General features: G+C 41.1%; 1 protein-coding gene across 3 annotated transcripts in view; it reads left to right on the forward strand.

Moving 5' to 3' along the window:
- The window catches only part of garre1 (granule associated Rac and RHOG effector 1), a 37,246-nt gene that overhangs the window by 3,389 nt on the left and 7,931 nt on the right, over positions 1-25,926 (forward strand). For all 3 annotated transcript variants that reach the window (XM_033622924.2, XM_033622932.2, XM_078161449.1), the window contains exons 2-9: positions 7,364-8,825; positions 18,981-19,193; positions 19,962-20,102; positions 20,322-20,417; positions 20,695-20,856; positions 21,081-21,239; positions 23,490-23,587; positions 25,198-25,323. In XM_033622924.2, coding sequence (XP_033478815.1) covers positions 8,322-8,825; positions 18,981-19,193; positions 19,962-20,102; positions 20,322-20,417; positions 20,695-20,856; positions 21,081-21,239; positions 23,490-23,587; positions 25,198-25,323 — 1,499 coding nt within the window. In that variant the 5' untranslated portion in view covers positions 7,364-8,321. The remainder of the gene's footprint in view (positions 1-7,363; positions 8,826-18,980; positions 19,194-19,961; positions 20,103-20,321; positions 20,418-20,694; positions 20,857-21,080; positions 21,240-23,489; positions 23,588-25,197; positions 25,324-25,926) is intronic.

Genomic DNA, 25,926 nt, shown 5'->3' on the forward strand with positions numbered 1-25,926 from the left:
CTAAGTGAAGAAGCATATCAAATAAAAGCAGCAGTGTAGGAGTTTGTTGTACAAAATGGACATCAAACTAGACACCATCCTGCCAGTGGTAATATTTTCTGGAAAATCCAGATACTGTCCATCAGAAATTACAATAATAATGTTCTGTGAAAGTTATGCCATGTTCTTCACCTCTGGCCTAAGAGTTAGAAGCAAAGGGTGGTTTGGACACAGTTCCATCATCGTGTTAGATAATATCCACCTACAACAAGTTTAGCCGGCCCATGCATTAGGGAGATGCAGGCTTGTTTGACTTTGTATTGTGTGACAGGATTTTCATGTGGATGCACAATACTAACAGCACTATTTGCACTGGTGTGTGCAGGGGGTGGGGGTCTGCTTCTTCTTTAACAGAGGATGTTTCAGCTCCACATCTAGTCCACTGCTGTTTCATCTGCTGCTTGGTTTAGCACAGTTTATTGTTTACACTTGGGCCAAATAAGCTATTTTCTTGGCAGAATTGAAGAAGATGCCAATCCTCATCCAGAGGAGAGCAGCTAGCGGCCTTACAGATAAGGGGACAGGGCTTGCAGCATGGGAAATCTCACCCTGGTCTCCTGGGAAACCAGTTTAGACTTAGTTTGCGGTCAGCTATTTGCCCCTCATTCAAATGTTCCCAGTGAGATGCATGAATGCTCATGCACTAGAGATGATCAAATAAAACAAGAACCAAGGCTCTCGTGTAATGTGATACGTATCTTTATTAATCCCTACAGGAAATATTTTGCTTGTGCTTTTCCACGAGGAGGTCGGAAGTCAGGATCAGCTACCAGGCAGCAAATAGTGGAGCTGATAGAGATTTGATATGTTGTTCAAGGGCACTTCAGCAGTGGCTTGAACCAGGGTCCACGGTCTAAAAATGATGGTTCCTTGTTCCACCACTCTGCTATATCCTGTTGTTATCATACCACATTCACACATACGCTGTGTAGGTACTTTTTTCCTCCTCTGTGCAGAGGGTGGTTGGTTTCTGTGACTTATAATTACCTGGAAGTTTTTGCACTTTATTTGGCTTGAATTTTCCGTTGTTAAAATACAGAAACAGTTTTACTGTTTGTGTGACTAAGACTGAATTTCTGACTTATGTGGGACCTCCATATCCTGTCTCATTGTGCCTAAAGTGGAAGAATAAATTCTTATCCTCGTCCTGGCTAAAAATACAGCACCCTGGTGGCTGGCATGCAGCACAACCTGTAACCTCAGTATATAGTCTGCCCAATATAGGCTGAGGGAAGCATTTTCATCCCCACAGGTTGCCACCAGCCTTTCGTGAATGGAACTGACGTCAGGGCCTTTCATCACAGCTCTCACTTGTTGAAACCCACTGGCTAGGCACACTAAACACACTCTATTGTGCTGTTCTGCAGAAGATATCTGAGCTAATTCTGCTGGCTATCAGTCAAACACTGAGAGGCATTCATATTTTGTGCAAAGGCTTGATCAGATCAAATCAGATGGGACTTATTATAATAATTGCTTAATTTATCCATTTAAAAGTCCATTATCTTGAGTCCCCCTGGTGACACTTAAATTAATTAGTAAATGAATAGTTTTTTCCTCAGGGTGTCAGAATTTATTATTATTTGATTAAGGCAAAGGCAAATATTGAAATGTGTGTTTGCGTAGTGGACACAGACCTGTGGGGCCCTCATGTATGTCCTCTGTTAGACTGGCAAGTCTGCTATTTTTATTGGAGCCATAAGCTACTTACAGTGTCTGTTATGACAGTACAGGTTAACCTAATATCATCCAGCCCATTCACCAACTCTATCAGCCCCTTGACTAGTATGAGTCTTAGGTTTTGTCCTAACTTACTCAACAGTAGTTTGCTCTAACAGTAGGAAAAGTTTCACTGCTGCTTTAGAAAGTGTAGAATCAGCCAAAAAACACAATTGGCTATGATTTCACAAAAAAAGTGTATATGCACAGCTTTCTAAGATAATTGAGTATCAGGGAAGATGTATTTTTAGTTCCAAACCCTCAAAACAAAAATGGGACCAAAACAGGATTAGTTGTGGGAACAAAACCAAACATTACCCTCAAACCACTGAAACCTGCAGCTGCCTACAAAATAATTCCAGGAGAAACACTATATTGATGGCAGAAAATCTATTCCTGCAGTTAATATTAAATCATAGCCAAGGCCTTTATTTTTCTCTTCCTCTCACAAAGTCATGCAGCTGCATGTGCAAGAGTGTGTGTTTTTTCTGTGTGCTGGTATGAGGAGACCAGGGCCTGCCACAATACTCTCCTTGTGTTCTGTGGGCAAGAGGAGCCTGGCTCAGCTCCTGTCACACAGTTGCCCACGGCACTTGTCCTGTCATTTGGACTGACCTCTGCGACCTGTCTGCTGATTCTCAGACTTGACTGTAGCTTATCTGCTCCGTGGAATGTCTTCAGTGACGCTCTCCTATCAAATGAACAGTCCTCTTTCCCAAAACTCAGTTCTTATCTATCTATCTATCTATCTATCTATCTATCTATACACATATATGTAGATATGTTAATTTGCTACACAGTGACATGATGTTTTGCAGTGTACTGACGATTTTACTGACCTGCTTTTTTGTGCTCGTTTGAACCCACATTAAGAGGGTTCTCGGGAAATACATTCCTTTGCTTCATTGGCAACAGATGTAGGGGAGAACATTTTTTTCTTTGAGCTGAACCTTTTGGAGTGTCTAAAAACAGTGTGGTGTGGACCGTAGGGCAGCTGTTTTGCCCATGGAGGCTGAAATAGACTTCATGAGAGAGCTAATGTCGGGCCTGTGGCTGGAGCGTCAGAGGGCCCTTGTTTGCCTCACAGTGGCAGATGGATAAGGAGCTGTCAGCATGGGTAACAGCTGCCCCATCCACAGCTATTAAACTACCTAGCCGTGATGTGACAGTCCCACAAATATGGCCGCTGATCCAAAAGTAACTGCTGTTGGTGTAATGAGTAGCAGTATCCCGAAGGTTACCGAAGTGAGCTTGTGACCAGAGGGTTTATTTAGTCAAATCTGTTGGGAAATCTGTGTTTGGGGGAAAGTGGTAAAACGAAAGGCAAATGCTTCTCAACAACTGGTGTGAAGGTGCCTTTGAGCATTGGCACTTGTATGCTCTAGTGGAGCTGCTCAGTGGCCAGTAGTCGAAGGGTGCAGATGCACTGGGCACCATCCCAGGTATAAATACATGTCCCATAATAAAAGCAAGGTAGATTGTTGCAGAAAATGAATGAAGAATGAACACTCACAGCAAAATACCAGTGAGATAACAAATAAAACAGTGAAATAACAAAAAGCAGTTTGGAGCTTGTTGCTAGAATGCTGCCACCGTAAAAATGCCCCGTAGTTGTTGATAGCTGCAGTTGTTTCCTGAGGGGTTTGCACAGACAGGTAAATCATACTTGTGCTGTGATTTACTACATACCCCTACCCAGTGGCATACTTGTTTTGACGTTTTTGTTGCTGGCGACAAGGAGCTCGCTCCAGGAAACCTTAACCCCCTTCCTGTTGAAGCTGAGCAGCTGACATGTACGGTGAGTGGGGAAGTAGAGCTAACATTAGCCCCAAGCAGCCCCTGCTGGAGGAAGGACATTAAAGTGGGCTGGCACAACTCCAGTGCATCCGGAGGGACTCTCCTATCACATGTGTTTGTTTGGGTGCGACTCTAATACAGTGTGCGCTGCAACAGGAGGCTGGCAGCCAATAGAGCTACTCCGAGAAGCCAGCAGGCCTCATTAATATTGATGCCATGTCTGCCCCTCTTGGGATAACCTCTGCTTACGAAGCTTTATAGCCAGGAAGGAAATGTAGACCACTAACACTCTCTAATAACATTACATAGATAAATTATATCCACCTCAAACAACTATGTAACAAAGCAAATAGCCCACAATTTTGTTTTCCCCCAAAAAATCTGACTTTATTGTTCAGGCCGAATGAACTGTGACTCACTGCACTTAATCAGTTCCTACTTTTGTTATTCACTCTGAGGAGTGTGGAGTCATAAACTGCATCAAACCAAGATGAGGTTTTCACTCTCAGAAAAGTCAGAATCCACAGAACTAGCTGAAGCCACATGTTGTAACCCAATACCATACTGCATACCAGTGTGACAGTGTTTGCAGGTCTTCACAGTGTAATGTTTTTACATTCAATATACAAAAAAAATCTAAGTGATTTAGCGCGGTTTGAATGAGATGTAAGTCAGTGGATGTCAAACCGTGACTTTGAAATACTACTGCTAATTAAACCCAACAAAATAGCTAAATGTTTTCTCAAACATTTAGTATTTCACTTTTTGTTTTCCAAATCACTTCCCTAAAACTGTCTCACCACTGTCTCACCACTGTCCACACATTTAGGTTAGTTTTAATTACTCCCAGCTGTGAGCAGGTCGTTCTACGTTGCATGTGAACATAGTGTTTCAAAAACATTCTAAAAAGACAATTGAATAAGTAACTAAATAAATATAGTGCTAATAAATGAATGGAAATAATGATGCAAGTTTGTCTGCTGGTCCGCTGTGACAAATTAAATGATGGATATATGAAATGCACAAATTGAATAAAGGTTGCCTAGTGTGCTTCACTGTGGTGGCCTCACTGGCACGTTTAGTCTTCTTCCAGACAGCTTGATTCTCAGACTGTATTTTTCTGCTTGTCCTTATTATTCAGCCCAACATTGTGAAAGTGTGAGAACTGGAGTGGTTAGCCGCAGGCTAGCTAAGCTCAGGTTCCCTGTTTACCCCGCAGAAACTAATATCCTATTAACTGTGTCAACCAGCAGACATTGTGGGGCACCTGACAGGTTCTCACTGTGGCTATAATCCCTGGGATTTAGAGGTCTGCACCGTCGCACTAGTTAGCTGCTCTCAAACTGCTACCGAGTAAAAAGGTAGATTTGCATGTACAGTTCACCCGGCAGATACCTCTTAATCCTTAAAGAGTTGGCAGTGTACTGTACCTTTTATTTATCTGCTCAGTTTGTAGGTTGATTGTGTATTTCTGTGCAGAACCCCCTTTACTTTTCTTTACTCCTGATTGTAGCCAAAGGGCTGAGAGGCGATGGTGGATTCTGTTTTGGGATATTCTGAGGAGAAATGTACAGCACAGCTATGAGGTTTGGTAGCTTATTAAGTCAGTTGGTAATTGCTCACGTAGGAAAACACACAAGGGGATGGATGAGAGCAATCTGCTGTGACTGAATGTACGTAAGCGATTTCATAATTCTAATTTGATTTGAGACAAAGAACTGTATTTTACGTGGATCTGTCATGTCATGGCTGGTACCTAATCCATTTATCAAGGTCTGTGTCGGTGGTGATACTGATCTGGCATATTGGCCATATATAAAGATCTTGGAAAAGTGTTTACCGCTGTAAGCTGACAGTCAGCTCTGAGGTTATTTATAATTGAAGTAGTTAACACAGCACCTTCTGTTTTGTGAAAATCACCAAGCTTTGTTTAGCGAAACACTGGGGTAAACATAGCCTAGGAACGCTTTGGAAGATGTTAACAGATAACACTGATGGAGTAAGTGTTGTTGCAATATAAAATCCCACTGGCTCTGGTGTAAGTGTGCATGTACGTGTGTTTGTGTGCAACAAATAATAACTTCAATGTTAACAGCTTTCCAATCATGTAAGGGTTAACTAATGCGAAGCACATCTCTGCTGTCCCTGCACGAGGAGGTCACTAGTTTCCCTTGGCTCTGTCTCTTCCCTTTACGGCCAGGGACAGACGAGGATGGGCTGATTGTTGCCGGGCGTCCCCCTCTGTTTGTAAAAGGAAGTGAGGTTTGAAGGTCAGGAGACTGTCGGTGGGGAGGCATAATGGAAGCTATGCATGTAAGGCCATTACGTTGCTGCTTGACAGCAGGCTAGATGTTGTTATCTAGTCGGGGATGGTATTTTTTTTTTCCACAAGTTGCTCTTCCTGACTCATCCCAAAACAGAAGCTTTCAGCATGGTGCTACAAGATAACAGCTAGTCTGAATGTTCCACAGAATGATAGCCCTGCTGTGTAGGGAGCTGTGTATCTCACAGATTAATCTGTCATGTTGATGTTTGGTGTCCCAATTTAATGTAATATCATCAGGAGAGTGTCTGTATCAACTTCAGCGCCACAAGTGCTTTATGTAGCAACGGAATAGGTTTAGTGATGGACTGTTTTCTTTGGAAGCTACACCCACTAGTCTACAGTATAACACATCACAAAAACCAGTGTCCAAAAATGCTTTTCTATAACCTTAGATAATATTTATTACAGTTATTTACAGACTGATGTTTCACCGTTTCTAATATAAGTTTCTTCTGAATGGATGAAAATGGGAAGAAGACAAACAATTAAGCTTTATTGACACAGGCAGGTTTTCTTTAGAGTTTGCTTGTTGTATTTTAGATGAGTGCAGATCAGTACCGGTATTTTTTCCTTGTCAGAAATGTCGCTCATTGTGTTCAGTCTTTAGTAGGTCTCTCTGAAATCTACAGTCACCAGCTGACCTTTGCCTTTCTTTGGGTAAGATTACCCATAGTTAAAAATGTGAGGCCAAATTCCCCTTGATCTTTACAATGTAAAATATTATATTCATAATCAAGCAAAAAGGCCAAAGGGAGAAAGACAAGTCATATAATGCTTGGATATTGAATGAGAGTATTGTGACTCCTACTATGCGCAGCTCAACAGACCCCGCAGTGTCTTCCAACAATGGCTTCTTGCAGGAATTTCTCTCTGCAGCTGTGTTCAGCTAAACCAGACACTGCCAGAGATTCTTTTTCAGAGACGCTCTCTGTGAGGTATGGTGTTAGTAATCGTCTAGAAATGTCCAACTTTAAACCACAGCTTTTTACCAAACTGTAATACAATATTACCACCAAGTTTAGAGAAATGTGGCTAAATGTCATCCTCTTCCAATCAGAGCAGGAAAATAACAGTTTTTAACTGTCACTACATGAGTTGATACATCCCAAAATATTGTGGATGTCATGGTTTATAGTCGGGGTTTGATATTATAACTGTATTAATGTGTTTAAAACAGAACAAAACAAAGTTGTTGTGTAGATTGCACTTTGTAACCAAAGTATGTGTTCACAACAACTGCAGAATGATTAATGTGAACTTTATCACTTATGCTTTCAGTGTGATCAGACAATTAGGTTTTATACTAGAATTGAAATTATTGGTAGTCAAGTAAAATAGCAGTGTAGCTATTGGCCATGTTTTGAGTTGTAAAGGGCAGTCTTATTTTAGGGTGTAACAGTAAAACAGTTGATACGAAACTCATCCTTCCTCTTTGACACGATGTTAACCCCTCTTCTGTGTCTCTGCCCTTTCCTCCCTTAGGAAATGACCTAGAGGCCTTACAGATACATTTGTGCTTTTGTCGCTCTAATCTGCATCCGCGGAGAGCAGCGAGATCTGGAAGCACACTTGTTTCCGCGGTGAGTAATATCTACCTCAGCCAGAATACAGGGGAGAAACCAGGAAGCTGCTGGAGACTTCAGACAGGCAGACGGAGCTATCAGCTGGCCACTCGCTCACTGCCTGCTGAGTCCTGCTTTGTGGAGAGGATTTGAGACGGACTGGATCTGTCTGCCCTTCGCCTCCCACAGCTCCTCTACCAGCTAGTGTACAAGAAACCACATCCTCCGATTCCAGTGCTCACTTACGTGTTTTTTTTTGTTGTTTTTTTTTTTTTATTACTGTCATTTTTCCTCTGTGCTGTTGACCAGTGTCTGATTTTCCTTGGATTCACTTTTCATTTTTGCTTTCAGCTTTTAAAAGGATTTTCTACTTTTATTAGTGCAGACTGGTAAAGGTTATATATATGTACATACATATGTGTGTATACTCTGTATACTGTATGAAGAAGGATTTTTTTTCCCATTCTGAAGGAAAGTTAACGCACTTTAAAACTTGGCTGTAGTATCACTTTAAGTAAGTTAGGTGTTTTTGTCTTTTCCTCCCCTATTATGATAATTTTGTTTGAAGCTGGAAACAGAAAATCTGGAGGTGTGTCTGTGACGGGCCTGACGTATCTGCAGCAGGGCTGCATGTAAGCATTTCACTCAGCCTGCCAGTCTGTCTGATCGCCCTCCGACCTCACCCAAGTCTGTGCTGCCTCTCTACAAAGCACACTGAGATGAGCCTCTGGCAGGTGGAATCCTTGAGCTGTCTTTTTACGTAACTTGAACAGTTTCAGGACTGTGGACTGGGTTTGGTGTTTTTGTAAAGAGGACAAGAGCACGTTGCGGGGGAAAATAAAGTAAAAACAGCAGCTTCCGGTGCTGTTGCACCACTTATGTATTGTTGTAGTGCGCAGGAAAGTAAAATGGACTACAAGCGTCGCTTTTTGCTCGGCGGGTCCAAGCAGAAAGTGCAACAGCACCAGCAGTACCAGATGCCTGAGCTGAGCCGGACCTTGAGCGCCTCCCTGGCCTCCTCTTGCTCGGCTTCTACGCCCATGGGCACTGGGGTGGGCATGCCTGGCAGCTGCCACCCACCTCCTTCTAGCGCCACCACCGCAGTTGCAGACATCCAGCAAGGCATCTCCAAATACTTGGATGCCCTCAACGTGTTCTGCCGGGCCAGCGCCTTCCTCACAGACCTGTTCAGTAGTGTGTTCAGGAACTCTCACTATTCCAAAGCAGCTATGCAACTGAAGGACGTGCAGGAACACGTCATGGAGGCGGCCAGCAGGCTGACTGCAGCAATAAAGCCCGAGATCGCCAAGATGTTGATGGAGCTGAGCGCCGGGGCCGCCAACTTCAAAGACCAGAACGACTTCAGCCTGCAGGATGTTGAGGTAGGCGATCACACAGAAACGCACACCATCTCCACTTGTTAAACTCATTTGTATACTGGAGTATGTCACATTGTGTTGACTTAAGTAGAATGACTCTGTCTCGTGTCTGCAAACTAAACAAAAAAATTACTGACATTCAAGTGTACTGTTTGCTCTCCTGGAATGAATTAGTTAAGCTCACAACCTTAGGCGCCATAGTTAAGCACCACATACTTTATCATTTTCATTTACTCATGACTCGTCTTCAAGCGGTGGTGCTAAGATGCTTAGCCGCACTCTGTCAGAGAGCTAGCTTCATGAATCAGTGTTTCCTGGCTCAAATAGGATTCTCACGCCCAGTGTTAAGCTGGTGTCAAGATCTGAGGGTGAGGTGTGAAAAACACTGAGGATGTGAGAAGGAAAGTCATCTTTTGTCACTGTGAATACCACACAATCTTTCCACGACACTGAATTTGCTGATGTGAAACACTGTAGCTCAGTTGTTTTTCATGGGAGGATTTGGAGAGTGGTGCACTAAATAACCAAAAGGCTCAGCTGTGATATGTGAATCAATTTCTCTCTCTGTCTTGAATTCCTTTCGCGTGTCTGTCTACTTTACGCCCTTGTTTTTCTTCATTTGTCTCTTGTCACACCTGATTAATTGAGATTTTTAGCTTTCCCTTAAAGTCACACAGCGATAAACACACACGCACCTGTGTGTGACCATTAGTGCCAGACCGGTTAATCTGTGGTTGTGGTCGTTCACACAAGAACTGCATCTGTATTGTGTCACATCTTGTATAAATATATTCGCTCAACAGAGTTTAACCTGAACATTATTAAGAGCAGATCTTATGGCTGAGAGAACACAAGTCACTTGAAATAATAGCAGTGTAATAATCCTATAGTTGTTGTAGAATCCCTGCTCACCTTTTTCTGCCAAATCTAGACTGTGTCAGAGCCACTTTAAACTAGGGTCAGGAGGTGCTTGAGGCCTGGTTGGATAATGCATGTCGATGCTGTCAGACCTCAAACGGGTTCATTTCAGGTTACAGTGTCAGTCTGAGATGGGCACCTGCAGAAGATCTGGACAAAATTATTCTAAAATGAAGAGACTCTCTGGTTGACTGCTCTGGCTTTGAGAAGTAACAATAATGAATTGTTAACTGTGATGGAAGATTTAGTTGTAATTGTGCTGCCCGAAGAGACACACTCTCATGTTGTTCCATCAGCACTGAGTAGCTGTATTTTCAGCTGTACACCACACCCAAGCAGCCCCCAGCCTAAACCCCATCTTTCCATATGATTACGACATCTGCTTATTTACCCTTCATTTAATACCCAGTTGTGAGCTTGTGGAACTCCCTGTGTGGCTGATCACCCCTATCCCAGAGATTTGGAGAAGATGTCCTTAACCGTTTTCTTGTGGCAGCATATTGAGACGTGCAGTTAATGAGAATAATCACATTGTGACTTGAGTTCAGTGGTTTCTGGGATTTTAAAGGTATGCTAAACAGGAATTGTCTGTTACTGTTTGTAAACACAACATTCAAGCCTGGCCCTCCTCCCTACACTGCTTGTGTGTAAACAGCAAGGTGCTGTGCCATTGTAGGAACGTCACATTTAACCCAAAGATAATCAGAAAGTATTCACATTTAAAAACCTGGAATCAGAGAATTTTAACTCTTTTTTCCCCCCATTTTTCCATTGGATTTTGGATTATTGCCAAATATATGCTCTGTGGCAAACAAATATTTATGATACTTATGAATTTTGTGCAGCCAGATCCAATCTTATCTACAAAAAAGAAGACTACATGATTATTGAAGCCTAAACGTAATCACCAGAAGTACAAAGCTATAGTAAGGCTGTTTGCTATAAACGAACTACACTACAGTCACATGACCTAACTTAACCACCATAACAAGACTGTAAAGCAGTGTTTGGCGTGGCTTGGCATTAGGGTGTTCTTTAGTTTTCATTTAGCCAATTGATGCAACCCTCTTTTTTTAAGACACACTGACGCTTCTAGGTTCACAAATGACTGATGTGTTTTATGTTGTAGAGCAAAACATTAAAAGTCTCTGAAGCTTGTGTTAAACCACAGACCTTAATTTCAGGCATCTAACAACAAAAAAAACATTAAAAAACCCTGACTTTGAGACAAGAGAACTGTGAGTGGTAAAATGCTAACTCATTTCCTGCTTTTAATACTCATTCTTGGCTCACTCTGTTCCTCTTTGCTATTTCTTTATTTCAAATATATCTCCTAATATTTGCGACATAGAGCAGAAAAGACTTTAGACCAAAAAAGTTCCCTGTTATCTCTGATTCTGTGGCATATGTGGCAAATCTTTACTGAGGCAATGTGCCACTGGTGGCTCTGTATAAGTGAAACACTCCTGTATAAAACAAAAAATAATGGGGGTTATCAGTGTTTCCATAATCCTGTAGCATGGAGTGGGTACATGGCTGCGGCCAAGACACTGGAGGAGTAGCAGGACCTCAGTGGATGTGGCTGAGCCCAAAACAGGAAACACTTTTGCACCGCAGTCAGTAAATCTGACTCTCTGTGGTCTTGGATATGCACAGATGAATATTAGAGGAAGCCCAAGTCTGTGAAAGTTTAGACCGCATTGCTTGGCACTCACACTTGCTGTCTGGCCCTGGGCATAAAGGGTACATTTGTTGAAGCAGAGAAGGAAATGTATTAATACTTCTCTTTATAGTGGCCATATTCGAATATGTTAGTTGTGTTAACCTCTGGGAAAACACTGCAGATACACAGTAGTATCATGTTGGTAGAGTGAAGTATAATGTGCTGGTAATATGTGAATAAAGCAATTTGCATTGAGTTATCTGTGGCGTAGGTTTGTGTTCACTCATGTAGAAGATTGCTTTTGAAAACATATCTGCACTGCTATCTCCATGTTTTGTTTTGGTAAAGTTCTGTGCACGCACAGATTGATCTTGTTTAGACTTAGCTTGGAGTAATTGCTGCTAATTTAGTCTGTCCTTTACGATGTGATGTATTTGTGACTGTAAAAGGGATTTTCCTTTGTCTGCATGAGTCGAGGAATGCTGTTTGGCAGCTAGATGTATTATGAGGTCTTCAAAAAGAAGCAAATGCATTTTTGAGTTTGGGGAGTTGTGGTATGTGAAGCTTTTCCCCCTGTGTTCCCGAGCTCACATCTCCTTCTCCTCTTTCTTTCTTTTGACCCTCTTTTCCTTTTTCCTTCTTTCTTTTTTTTTTTTTTGTTTTACCAAGAACCCCCTAAAAGTTCAGGTCAGTGCAGTCTGCAAAACAAACCACTTTTTTTCCATATCAGAGCCTGGCTCCCTGGCTGCTCAGAGTGACTCCACTGCCAAATATGCATGAAAATGTCACGGTTTGTTTAGAGGCCGTTTGCCGAGCTTGTAAGTTTAAACCACAGAGTGAAGACCAGAGGCAAACAGAGAGGTCCCCACAACCAGAGAGACCTTCATGGCCGCTCTCGTTAGACAACTGCATATGCTCTCCCAGCCATTTCCAGTGCACACTGGAAAAACAACCTTTTAGTCTTCAGCTGTTAAAAACATTTTATTTTTGAATACTGTTGCTGTTTGCTTGATGAAATGTGGTCATATGAGGGCTTCATCTAATTACAGTGAAACATATGATGTATTTATTGTAGGGGTTTTTTTTTTGGCTGTTTTTACTTGTGTGTTGTGAAGGGAGACAAACTTAGGTAGGAAAAAACTGAATAGTTGGATTTAAACTTATGAGGTTTCTACCTGTCTGCTGCTGACCGACATCATGAGCATCTGTATGGCAGCCAGGAAAACATTAAGCAAAGATGAGCTCAAAAATATCTGTACTACATAATGTTAGTTGGAGAAAGGCTAAAACACAAGTGTGATTTGTAATGAAACATAGCGTACCCTGCTGCTCACAGGTTGATGTAACAACATTTCTGGGTGTGCTTCTGTTTTCAGTTCAAATCAAAACAAGTTTAAAAGTACCCCCTGTAGTTTTTGCCAACTCGTAGTGCTTTGGAGCAATGTGATACACATTCCTGCTGATGCTTTAATGCTATTTAAAGGTTTGATGTACCTCGGAAAAACCAAAAAAGTAAGAAATATAGATGGTAATTGGCTGTAACGTGTTCACAAATGCCCAAAAAGGACACTGTAAGCTAGCAAACATGGCTGTAAACAGTGCATAAATTAAAATTTTAAAGTAAGCAACTGCTTTTAACACATTTGTTAGACCTCAAGGATATACACAATGTGTTTGGATAAGAAACAATGAATGTAAACATAACTTGTGTTTGTTCACAAGAAACCCCCGCAGGGCACCTTTTAAAATATGTGTTTTAGCTCAATCATTATGTTCTTTAAAAAATGTCAGAAATGTACACTTGCTCATCAGGCTGATGAGATCATATCTAGGATGACTTTAGAGACCTGCAGTAAAACCAGTTCTAGTTTGTAGAGTACCAACCAACAGATAAGACATTCAGAGGTCAAGACAGTTGTGACCTTCCTGTTTCTCTGGAGTGAATGTGTAAAAGGAGACCCAGAAAAAGACAAAGGTTTGCCACTGACATTAACCAACGTAGGTAGGCTGCTTGTTTTGTTTTTCACATATCAGATAGCATAACAACATGAACATCTGGTTATTATAACAGCCTTGTACTCCCTTTCCCTAGAAGAGGTTTAGATCTCAGGGACACCATTCTTCTAGATTGGATGGACTTATAGTGAAGGTGTTCTCAGAAAATAGAAGTATAAATGTTGATTGGTTCATGATTCGCCTTGTTTGGACCTGAGAGGGGCCCAACATCGGCTTGGCTCTGCTGCACTCTTATTTCTCATATTTTCCATGAGTGTGTAGGATACAGCACAGCCAATCACATGTGTTATCCATTATCTTGTGCTGTAGCCATGGCCTCATTTTTTTCCCTCGCTCGGTGATTGTGGACGACTCTGTAACACTTTAAGTTGCATTTGATCTCATTGTCAGCTTGTGCACATGGTATTTTGTGATATTCCTAAGGATACACTGCAGGTGGTATCAGTTTGCATTATTTTGCTGTGTGTAGTGTCCAAGCGTCATTATCAGGCTATACAGTATATCTCTTGTTATCTGTTATTTGTCGTCTTTGCATACACACTAAATCCCAGCTGACTGATTGAGTTGCTTAATGTCAACAGCAGGAGCAGGAATTTCCCATCTTGTGCACACTGGATCTGGGCCTGTGTTTATTAAGCCTCCCAGAGTCAGCCCGGAGTAGGCGGAGGGATAGGCAGTATGTCGTCTATTTTATACATGGTATGATGGGTTTGAATTTAAGGACACAGACTTGTATTTTACAGCTCTTGTTTTTATTGGCCATGCTAGCCGCACAGCTCTAGTGATGGTAATGTTGGTCGGCCGGCCTGTTTGTCAGGTGGTCAGTCGGTCAGTCAATCACTTTGGTCCAGAATGAAGTATCTTAACTACTTGATGGTTTTCCATGAAATTTTGTATAAACAGTCATGCTCTCTAGAGCAGACGTCTTACTGACTTAGGTGATCCAATGTCTTTACCTATAGCACCACCAGCAGGTTAACATTTTTGGTTTTTATTTAAACATCACATCTATTATTGGATGGATTGCAATGAAATCTGGCACAGACATTAGACATATTTTTTTTAAATTTAGATTTTGATAAATGTGACTAAGTGCAATGGAAAGAGATTCTGGGAATAAAAGATGACATACAGTCATGATGCATAGGCCACTGTGTCACCTCTGGATTTCTTTTAACATGCATATGTATGCACACAGGACTTTTTATCAGAACTCTTTCAAGAGCACATAGTTGCAGTATGAGTCGTTCAAAACTCTCTATTTCCATTGTTCAGTTTGCTCACTGTTTTTATATATCCATTGTTTTCATTCGTTTCAGGCTTGACTGGTGCTCTATTTATCACGTCATCTTGTTGCTCCCTCTGCTGCTGGGGCACCTGACTGGAGAACTATTCACTGCTTACCTCAGTGAACTAACTTCCATTCTCATAACAGCACTAGGTGAAAAAGCACATACATTTGCTTTTGTATTTTGGGATCCCTCAGAATGCATTGTGCTCTCATACAAGGACCATTGTAACTAAAGAAATTCTCAATACCTACAGTAAGTAAAGCAGGCCACAAACCCAACAATTGCTTTTGTGATAGCATTTTTAATCTTTTTATTCGGCATATGAGTCAACAGTAGAGTGGCGACAGGAAATAAATGGAAAAGGAGGGAGAATGACATGCAACAAAGGTCCCTAGCCAAATCAAATCGGGCATGTTGCGATAACAGTATATGGTGCGTGTCTTAATCCTGTGCAGTAGGTCCACCTCACGAAATGACAAAACGGTAAAGCAGCTGTTGAAGCTCCAAAGTCCTGGCTCAGATATTCCAAAAAGGGCAGTGGATTAGCCATCACGCACTGGTTTATAGTTGTGATGAAAACAATAAAGCTTCCAACAAGTGAAGATTTCATGCCTTTTAGGCATTTACACAGTTTAGTTTTGGTCTCCATGTTGAAGAATGAAAGTAGCTGCGTCCTGTTGTTCCTGTCTGCCATCAGAAAGCAGCAGCATATTTCTGTCTTTACAACGTAGCCTCCCCCTTGAGATATTTTCAGCAGGTACCTGAAAGAGAAAACCCTGTGAGCATGGTTAACCCTGTGGTGTCCTGTTTCTCTTATTTTGCTTACTGAACAACAAACAGCCTCTAAGCCCAGACTATTCTCTCACCAAACATGCAATGATTTATGTCACCCCAAAATACTTATTATGCTTGTGTGAATATTTCAGCAGTGTTCTGATAATTGTAATTAAATATTTTCTTTTGTGTGTAATTTTCCTATTTTCCTTGACTAACAAATTACCACTCAATTTAAAGAAAGTTAAGGAATAAACATAGATACTGCGATACGGTAGATAAATGTATGTATGTGGCCCAGTGAGGAATAAAGTTTTCAAGCTGACAAAAAATTAAAATAGGCTAAAACTGCATGACAGTTGTTTTTGCTTTTATGATGATGTTATTTACTTATAACTTAAATCGTATTCTCAAACAATGTAATTTAAGAGTTTTAATTGAAAATCATTTGACAAAACAAAAAAAGTCATGCGGCATAACACTACAGAATTCTCAAAATATTGTAATTTCAAAACATTTTAAATCAATAATACTTAAAAAATATATAGTGAGACAGTTACCAATATTTAGAGCTCCAGAAAATAAAACTTGCACAATCATTTATCTCATTATAATGTGTTTGCTTTAGACATGAAGATATATGTTGAGGTTCTTTACACACACATTTTAATGTTGCACTGTTTGTAAGCTTCAAAATGTCTGAAAATCTTTAACAGCACTTGACATCATGTTGCTATTGTTTATCCCACCTGACTGAAATTGTTACTCTGTACGACACCTTAAGGAGTTTCCACGTGAATCATCATTTAAAAACAACTTAACCATAATTGATGTTCATAAATAATACATGTTTATGTATGCAAAGAGTATGCAAAGAGAATCGCAATGAAAGTTGATTTTTCAAGAAAATCAATTAGGCTACTCTGTGAAGAAATCAACACAGACCCAAAAAATCATTCAGTATTGTTTCTTTCCCGGATTTCGTGTAACAAAATTTTTAACATTTCCCAATATTTTTTATCATTTATATTCCTAAAGGTTCTCTTTACAATATTCAAAGCATTATTGTGGCAGCAAACCACTATTTGCTTTGTAAAGATACAGTGGTAATAGTGTCCTGAGCAGAGTGAAGTCAGAATAAAATGCCTCATGAAATTGCTTCCAAAGGCTTTTTAGTCTAGATGACATTGGCCGACTACCAATTTTGGGACAAAATGCTTCAATGCATAACAATCAACTGGATGTCATTTTTTTGTAATATTTGAATACATTGTTGGCAACATTTATATAATAATACATGCGGCAGAGGTTTTAGGTGTTATTTGATTTTTAACTTTTTTTTTTGTACCTTTTTTGTATTTCACCATGAGGTGTGGACAGTTATCCAGTATGACATTTTGTAAATATAATATCAAATAATTCTTAAAATTTGTAACATCATCAGCACATTTTCATATAAAATAGTAAACATAGATGAATAGAGTCAATAAATGTGTTTTTAGGAACATTTTCCTTATTTTTACTTCATAAAAGGCTTCAAAATTGTGTCGTATACAGAGAAAACTGTGTAAATAGTAGATACAAAAGAAAAAGTGGTGCCAGGGTGAGCATTAAATATTGCTATCCTGGCTGCAATTTTTTAATCTTTAAGCATAAATAGACAAATGTTCCCTCTCACAGAGACAAACACACTGCCATATTCAATATGTTCTCCATCTTTCTTTTGTTTGCAAATACAAATACACATTGTGCTCATTGTCAGATGTTTGGTATCTGTTTACAGCACATGATTTACCACAAATGCAAACACATGCACACATTAAGTTAGATGAAATCTGCCCTGGAAAAGATGTTGTACTTTAAAAGATGTATTCTCTGATGTCTGCTGTATGACACAGCCTTATGGTATTTGTTGTGGCAAATGGTTGGGAAAAGCGGTGGACAAAAAAACCAAACCACATTGTGTTCTAGCAGAGCATTGGTTGGAGCATGACACTCTTCCAGGTGCCCTCATTTTCTTTTTTAAGTTAGTTTTTTATGATTCATTTTAGTGTCGGGACTTTTAGAGTCAGACTTTTAATGGTGGGACATTATTTTATGGAAATATACTGTGTTGTTAAAAAAAGTGTAACATATTTCACCTTATTCCTAAGGAAATATCTTTGCTTAAGCTACACAGTGTACATTTCAATTAGGGCTGGGCGATTAATTTAATCTCAATTACGATTTTGGCTTCCCACAATTACGTAAACAGGATAATTGAAATGAAATGATTATTGTGCTGCATGCCGTGGTGGCGTGTTGCGCTTTGTCTTGTATTGTAAAAGCAGCGTATCATTCCTTCCCCGGCAGCTGTGTGTCTAAACAGTTTCTGTTTCAGCTCATGTTGAGAGGGAATAGGGAGTCACGCGGCACGTTTCTCCAGTGTTTTGAATTTGAAACTACTTGAAGAAGATGACAGAGAAGTAAGGTAAAACTAAGGCGACATGGCGGGATGCTGTTAAGTAACATGTTCGCTGCTGTTTGTGTTAAATTGCGAACTTATTCCACAAATTTGTCAGCGGTTTTGAGCTGGGAGAGCTTTTTACAGCGGTGACGCAGAGCTGCATGCACAAAGCAGACACGCACACACACAGGCAGAAGGAGTAAAATCATCCCACAGAGCATCGCACGAGTCAATCTTTTTAACTTATGTGTAGCAGAAGAAGCAACGGCCCATTTAACCAGGAACACATGAAAAGCTTTGTGCTATAAATCCATGAGGTTATCGGCTCTGTGTGTGATTATAAACAAGCAGAATCACCTGGTGACAGGTGTGCTGTTGTGTTGTGTCACGCCACTTTTAATTCTGCAATGCCAGCACGCGGTGTATAAGGACAAACTGGGACGACTTTGATCAGTGAATAATTGTGTTTAATAATCGTGATTTCAATGCCAGTCAAAATAATCATGATTATTATTTTTGCCATAATCGCCCAGCCCTAATTTCAATAAAACATTTTTAATGTGCATGAAAAAATCTGTGATGTTTCTTACACATTTACAGCTAGGCCTATACCAAACCAACTGCACTTTTCCTGTTAAGTCAATGTTCTCTGTTCTCCAAAGTGTGAAAAAGAAAACAGTAACAAGCTCAAGGTAGTTTTGGAGATTGTAATTTTGTGTTTTCTTTTGGGTTTCATAGTTGCCGAATGTTTTTGGCAGAACAGGCCTGAAAATGTACAAAATATCAGAGCTAGGGAGACCTTGTGGGTGAGGCAGTCAGTATTAGTAAACAGTATTTTGTTGGTAAAGTAGCACAAAAAGTGGGTTATTCAGAGTGATAATTAACCACCGAGGTATGTGGTCATACATGTTAGTTTCCTAGCCTGCAGGCACTCGTGTAGTTTGGTGTCTCATACATCATGATTTAAGCACTCTAACATGTTAATGATGGATGTTCGTCAAAATGAAAGTATGTATGATGTAACAGTACTCTATGTCATCTGTTTCCAGGTGCTGGGTCGGTGCTTCCTCACGGTGATGCAGGTCCATTTCCAGTTTCTATCACAGGCGCTGCAGAAGGTGCAGCCCGTGGCTCAGTCCTGCCTGGCAGAGGCTCTTGCCCAGGCCCAGGAGCGTTGCGCCAATGCCCGCTCCCAAAACTCTGACCTGGGGCCCCTCACAGAGCTGGAGGAAGCCTCACGCTCGTGGAAAGGTGCAGCTCAGGTATGTAGCCACAGGGCGCCCCAGGACTCTTCACAGTCTGAGTCGTGGAAATATGGGGTTTGACTGCGTGAGGTGAAAAGCTGACTTGTTAAACATTCCTGAGAAATGCCAACCGTTCATGATTTCCAACTTCAATTTCCTATTTCCTCTTTTTCGGGCTGCAGTTTGACTGTGAACCTGCAGTGTTATGTTCTGTACCCCTCAACACTCCAACCCATGTAAGGGAGGCAGCTTTGTAAGAGGGACTAACTAATCCCCAGGCTAATCAGTCCCGCTGGCCCATTTTGAGCTTTGTTGTATAAAGTAAGGCAGAGGGGAGAATAGTGGGTTGATTGATCTGTTAAGCCCTGGCATGCAGATTGTAAGCCCTGGAGGGGAATAGGCCTGGATAGACCCTGGTAGAATGTGCTGGGCGGGCATTTTGACAGAGGGAGGCCGCCAGCACTCTTTTTCAGAAGCTGTACACATGCTTTTATCATAAAAAAAAATGAACCTCTCAGTGCTCAACATCTGTTTTGTCAAAAGTGTTATAATTTTTTAAGTTTTGGATTATTCAAAGAAATTTCTCTCTGTCCTTTTTAAAAACACCATTTATTTAAATTTTATTTTAGAAGTCCTTAACACCAATCACATTTTTAAAATGCTGGTCATCTAATTTTGCAATACGATCTCATTCTCAAGTATCGCTTGCATTTCTCTGTGAGAATGTGCCGTAGTGGTGTAGATGTTCTGCTGTCACTCTGACCCAGTACTCTGCTGTGCCCTCAGGCCATGGCGAGGCTGAGAGAGAGGGGCCGGGACGGCTGCCTGGCAGGCATCCAGGTTCAGCAGCTCTTCTGCTCCAACAACACCACCATCCCTGAGCACCAACTGAAGGAGCTCAACATGAAGATTGACAATGCTTTACAGGTATCACCCCAAAGACCAGGGCAGGGAACCACAGCTACTGTTAGTCCAGTAGTTTGTGGCTCTAGAAAGGTCTGGATAAATGTTTAAGAATGACAAAGGCATCCATTTATGCAAGTTATGTTTGTAATGAATATAAATTGATGTAATTGCAATTTTGGTGTAATAAATGGCATCATTGATAAAAAATAATAGACCCTCATGTTTTCTCTCCATATTTAGGCATATAAAGCAGCACTAGAGAGCCTGGGTCATAGCGAGTACGCACTGAAGGCCGGCTTTCATCTGAACCCCAAAGCGGTGGAGGCAGCCTTACAGGTGGGTTCACTCTCAAGAAGTCTGTAAAACTCTTGAATGCTTGATAGAATGATAAGTATTGAGGGATAACCTACAACCATGTAATTGGACAATATAAACTAAGATTTATTGAGTCTTTAAATTTGACTTATGGAAGATGGAAAATGTTGGTTTTCCTTTACTATTTTTTCTTCTTTAATTATAATGTGAAAAAGCAACAATTATTCTTTCATTGCTGTGTCACTGTCATGTGTCAATGTTTTTGTGTGTTTGTTTACATGCTGGTGTGTGTGTGCAGAGCTGCTGCAGTGAGGCGGAGGCCCAGCAGGCGGGCAGGATGCAGACCACCTCCCAGCCCATCCAGTGCGAGCTGCCCACCATCCCTGTACAGATAGGCTCGCATTTCCTCAAAGGAGTGTCCTTTAACGAGTCAGCGGCTGAAAACCTCAAGCTGAAAACGGTACAGTCCCCTGTTCGACTTGCCAGCCTCATAAAACATCTATCGGTTACCCACCTTATTCTCCCAAAAGGTTAAAATAACAAAAAAAAAAGGAGTGAAGTGTGAACCACTTTTCTTTAATGATTGTGTTTTATGTTGCGCTCAAAGTCACCCATGTTGTCAACATCAGCCGACAGTGATGGCGGACTGCTTTGATGATAGCCCATTGTGTTTTGTCTCCTTAGCACACGATGCTGCAGCTCATTAAGGAGGCGCTGGGCCAGAATGGAGTGACCCCCAGGGACGACTCTCCTGTCACTGAGGTCCTCAACCAAGTCTGCCCATCCAGTTGGAGAGGAGCCTGCAAGACAGCTGTCCAGCTGCTGTTTGCCCAGGCTGGTCTGGTGAGTACAAATGTTAAAGACCAGGGTTGCTACTGTAAACCTTTTTGTCTTGATTATTCCTTATAATTAATCAGAGATAGAAACAGTGGTCACGTAACCTGCAATCTCATGATAATGGGGCATTCTCCAGTTTTAGTTCTTATAGAATTACATTTATCTTAAAGGAGCAGTATGTAGGATTTAGTGGCATCCAGGAGCGAGGTTGCAGATTGCAACCAACTGAATACCACTTTGCTCTCCCCTCTCCCCTCCCATTTTCCGAGCGTGTTGTAGGACCTAAGGTGGCCTTCAGGTAAGGTAAAACAGGAATGGCCCCCTCTAGAGCCGATGTTTGGTTCATCCATTATGCGCAACCGTAGCAAGATGGTGGACCTCATGGAAGAGGACATATGTAGATATGAAGGGCTCTTTCTAAGCTAACACAAACACAACTATTCTTAGTTTCAGTTGATTATATTCTGCCAATAAATCCTACACACTGGACCTTTAACTACAGTGCAACACTTTAATAATAGCTGGATATAAATGGATGTTTATATTCATGAAGTACAGTTTACATTTTGGGCATTTAACTAATGCTCTTGACCAGAACAATTTAAGGTGAACCTAACAGTGACATAAGAAACAAACACAAATGGAATCTATTTTTTGTGTGTGTGAACAGTCTCTCCTAAGAGAGTAGTTTTGTGTTCCACGGGTGTGTGGAAATTTCTCTGTTGGATCCTCATTCAGTATTTTGTTCTTGTTAACATCCGTCACCACAGTGTAGTTGATACTACAGAGCAGTGGAAAGTAGGTGACGTGTTGACGTGAACAGGCCTGTTGTACCTCACTGACACCTCTGCTTAAGTTTCTGAATTCTCTCCTTTTGTGTGTCTGTGGGTTTGGCAACTTGCATCCCATTGTTTGTCAGATTTGTAATGGAGATGAGGAGATCTGTCCGCTTGCTTTGAGGCAGCCGAGAGGTGTAAACAAACACCACAGAGACACAAAAGGAACGAAACATTCCTGCAGCATCTGGGTGAAGGATGGGCTCGCCTGGGCGGGTTCGCAAACAAACTCCCCCCGCTCCTACTGAAAAGGAGAGTCATGGGGAGGGAGGGTCAGCGGCAGGACTTTCCACAGAGTAACACCGGTGTGTTTATGCTCCGGTGTTTATTTCCTCTGTGTGGTCTGCCCTGTTTTGTGCGTAAAGCTGAGGGAGTGTTCCCATCCAGCCGTGCCAGCCCCGTGCTGACTGTAAAACAATCCCTGGATGATAGATGAGCGCTTTGCATTAGCTCCTTATCTGATCCTATAGCCACTCAACCCAGAATAGATCACACAGCAGCGTGAACGGACACACACACCGTCCATCACACGCTGTCTTCCCCACACTTTTTAAAACACTTGTATATTGATACTCATACACTCACTGTCGTGCTAGTCATACCTCGCCACACACAGTCTTTCTCATCCCTAAAGCCTTTTACACTCACTCAATACTCACAATCACCAGTTCTGCTCTGCTGTCGCTCCCGGCAACATTATTCACCAGCGACTCCCTTTTTCCTAACAGTCATGGCATTCCGAGTCCAGCAAAGAAGTTGACCTCGTCTGTTTTGCTGCATTTCCTCCTCCTTCCTGCCCCCAATGACCTTGTCATATGTGTTTCAACACCGCTGACAGACTGTTTGCGTGTATGCGTGGCTCTCTCACTTGGGCAGCCCTGGGTTTCCAAGGATACACCTGCCTTTTTAATAACAATAGAAGAACTTCCTGCAATACAGGAAATAGACTCCTCCTACCTTCCCTCCCTCCCTCTTTGTGACCCAGCTGAGTTGGTCTCGAGGAGCCAAGGCCACTTTCAAAGAACTTTCAAATAAATTTGAGTAGCAGCAGGCAGGAAGGCTAGCCTGTTTGTTGCCACTGGCTGATTGAATGCATCGGGCTTCCTTACCTTGAACTGTGTCTCTGCTCGGTGCCAGATGCCATTGAAAAGCCTTTGACTTGCGGCCATGTTTTTCCATGTTACCATGGCTGGTAAAACTGCAAAGTCTGACTGGTTTACATACTGTAGAGGGTAAATTTTTATTTTTAAGACTGTCTGTTTTGTTAAGTTGTATTACACTGGAAAATTAGTCAACAGTATGATATAAACATTTGTGGATTTCTTGCACAAGCAGTACTCACATTAAGAAAATATATGGTTGTGAATGAAGCTTACCTGTCAGGAGATACTGATGTAGGTGTGTTTGTGTGTCCTAACAGGTGGTTGTTGATACAGCTCAGATTGAGAACAAAGAGGCCTATGCTCCCCAGATCACTCTTGAGGGTTCCAAAGTGGTGGTCCAAGTTCCCTCTACATGGTAAGTTCATCAAGGCACTTTGTAAAGATGTTGATGTCAAACTATGAAACATCTTGATTGTTATCAGTCCTAGTTACAAGCACCAATATCCGATTATGTGGTTTTGTGCACACAGCAGAATGTAAGTGTAGAAAAGTAAACGGACAAGTTATACATGTAAATCATATGTATACAGACTAGGGCTGGGTATTGATACTCAATAATACCTTTTAAGGTATTGAAACTTCTCCAGTCAAACAATACCTGCATTCAATCTTTTTTGTACCATGGTTGAGAAGAAAAATGACTATTTGTATGGTTTTGCTTGCAGTCAATCACTCCAAGCATTCTTTAATTCAGTGCGATGTGTGATTGGCCCACTACCTCAGCAGCTATAACCCATACGGGAAGTTGAGCACATTGTATTTGACGGTGTTGGCAGTTAAGTGTGTTGAGATGCCACCAAAACTTTCAACAGTATGGCTGTACTACACGCCTGTGGTACCTGGTGGCATTTTACGCAACTGAATGCGTCTGTTCACATGATTGGTACCAAATGAAGTAGGGAAAAAATGTTTCAAATGAAGTCCTATCCTGGTATCAGTATCACTTTAAGGGTACTGGTATTGGTACTGATAACGTCATTTTTTAGGTGGTACCCAGCCCTAATACAGACAGAGATGTGAGGTAAGAGAGAGCAGACGCTGTCATGATCTAATGTTCATAACACAATGAAGAGGAATGGAGATTCTGGTTAATACACTGGATATACTGGACTGAGTACATAAAGCTGTTCAGCACCCTTTGAAATATTTTGTTAACATATTTGCATTAATCATACGTTGGTAGTATATTTTTAAACCGCAGTGCTGACATTATCACATCTTCACATCAAAATTGTAATGTTTGTAATGTTTTTTCATGTAGTTGTAGCATCGTTCTATATGCTCTGTGCTGAATTTTACAGTCACTGCTCATCAAGACTGTCTGGCAGCTGCAGCAGGAGTGTAAACATCTTGGAATTTAACACTAGAAAATCCAGATGCCTTTGTGGTTTACAATGGTTCTGGAAAATTTAAATTCATCCAGACCTACATTTAGATCTACAGATCATTCACAAATAATACAATACAAATCAGTATAAATACAGTTATGATGTGTTCGTGCCTTAATTATTGCCATATTTATATATAGTTTTATACACACATTCATAGCCGGGCTGGCTACAGTAACTATCTTGGAGCAGTTCTGACAGCAGATCCTGGCAAATCTAACACCAGGGAAAGTCATGTGTTATTTGAGAAAAGTGAAAGCATTTCAACCTCATTCAAGTCATTTGTGGTTTGACAGTGTGAGAAGTTTGAATTAGCATCCAGGTAAAGAGATGTGTTTCTAAGTTGTGGAGATGCAACAGGCCATGATAAATACACTACACCAGTCTGAGCTGAAAGAGGAGCCTGTCGGGGTTTTATTTTACCCTTCTTTTCTTGTTTATGAATGTACAATGTCAAGTGTTCATCTCTTTAGCAAATGCACCTGGGCTTTTGTACGCAAGACATTGTGTGGATTTGTAGGTTCCTGTCTCATCATGTTGTGTGTGTGTGTGTGTGTGTGTGTGTGTGTGTGTTCAGGTGTCTGAAGGAGGACCCAGCCACTATGTCCTTGCTCCAGCGGAGCTTGGATCCGGAGAAGACTCTTGGTCTAGTAGACGTGCTCTACACAGCGGTGTTTGACATCAACAGGTGGAAGGAGAGAAAGTGAGTGAATGCTGAATCGTAATAAATAACCACTTAGTTTTCTAACAAGTAGCTTCATATACAGGTGATGTCTGGTGTGTATACTATCTGATGAGATTTAGAACGCTGTTGCGTTTGTCCAGTCAGTATGGTTCATTTGGGCTAGTGTGAAAGCTGTCAATCAGACCCTGGTGCACACCAAACAACCGGAGAAATGTGTCTTGAAAAGGAGGGTTCCGCCGCTGCTTCCAGGCGGAACTCATGGTGTGGCTTGTTTGGGTTGTGAAAACAAACCAACTACAGTTTTTAGCATGATTTCAAAAGCTTAACCAAATCCATCCGCTGATAGTGAACTGTTCCAGAAGCAATCTTATAAATGATCTGTAAAAGCCATGTATTTATTTATATATATATATATATATATATTTATATATATATATATATATATGTATATATATATATATATATGTGTGTGTGTGTGTATATATATATATATATATATATATATATATATATATATATATATACATATATATATATATATATATATGTATAAAATCTTTGGTAACCATGGTGACATGTATTTGTGTCAGCATGGGAGCGCAAGGAATTCTCCCTGATTAA

Source organism: Epinephelus lanceolatus, chromosome 2 (assembly GCF_041903045.1).
Source record: "Epinephelus lanceolatus isolate andai-2023 chromosome 2, ASM4190304v1, whole genome shotgun sequence".
Lineage (NCBI taxonomy): Eukaryota > Metazoa > Chordata > Actinopteri > Perciformes > Serranidae > Epinephelus > Epinephelus lanceolatus.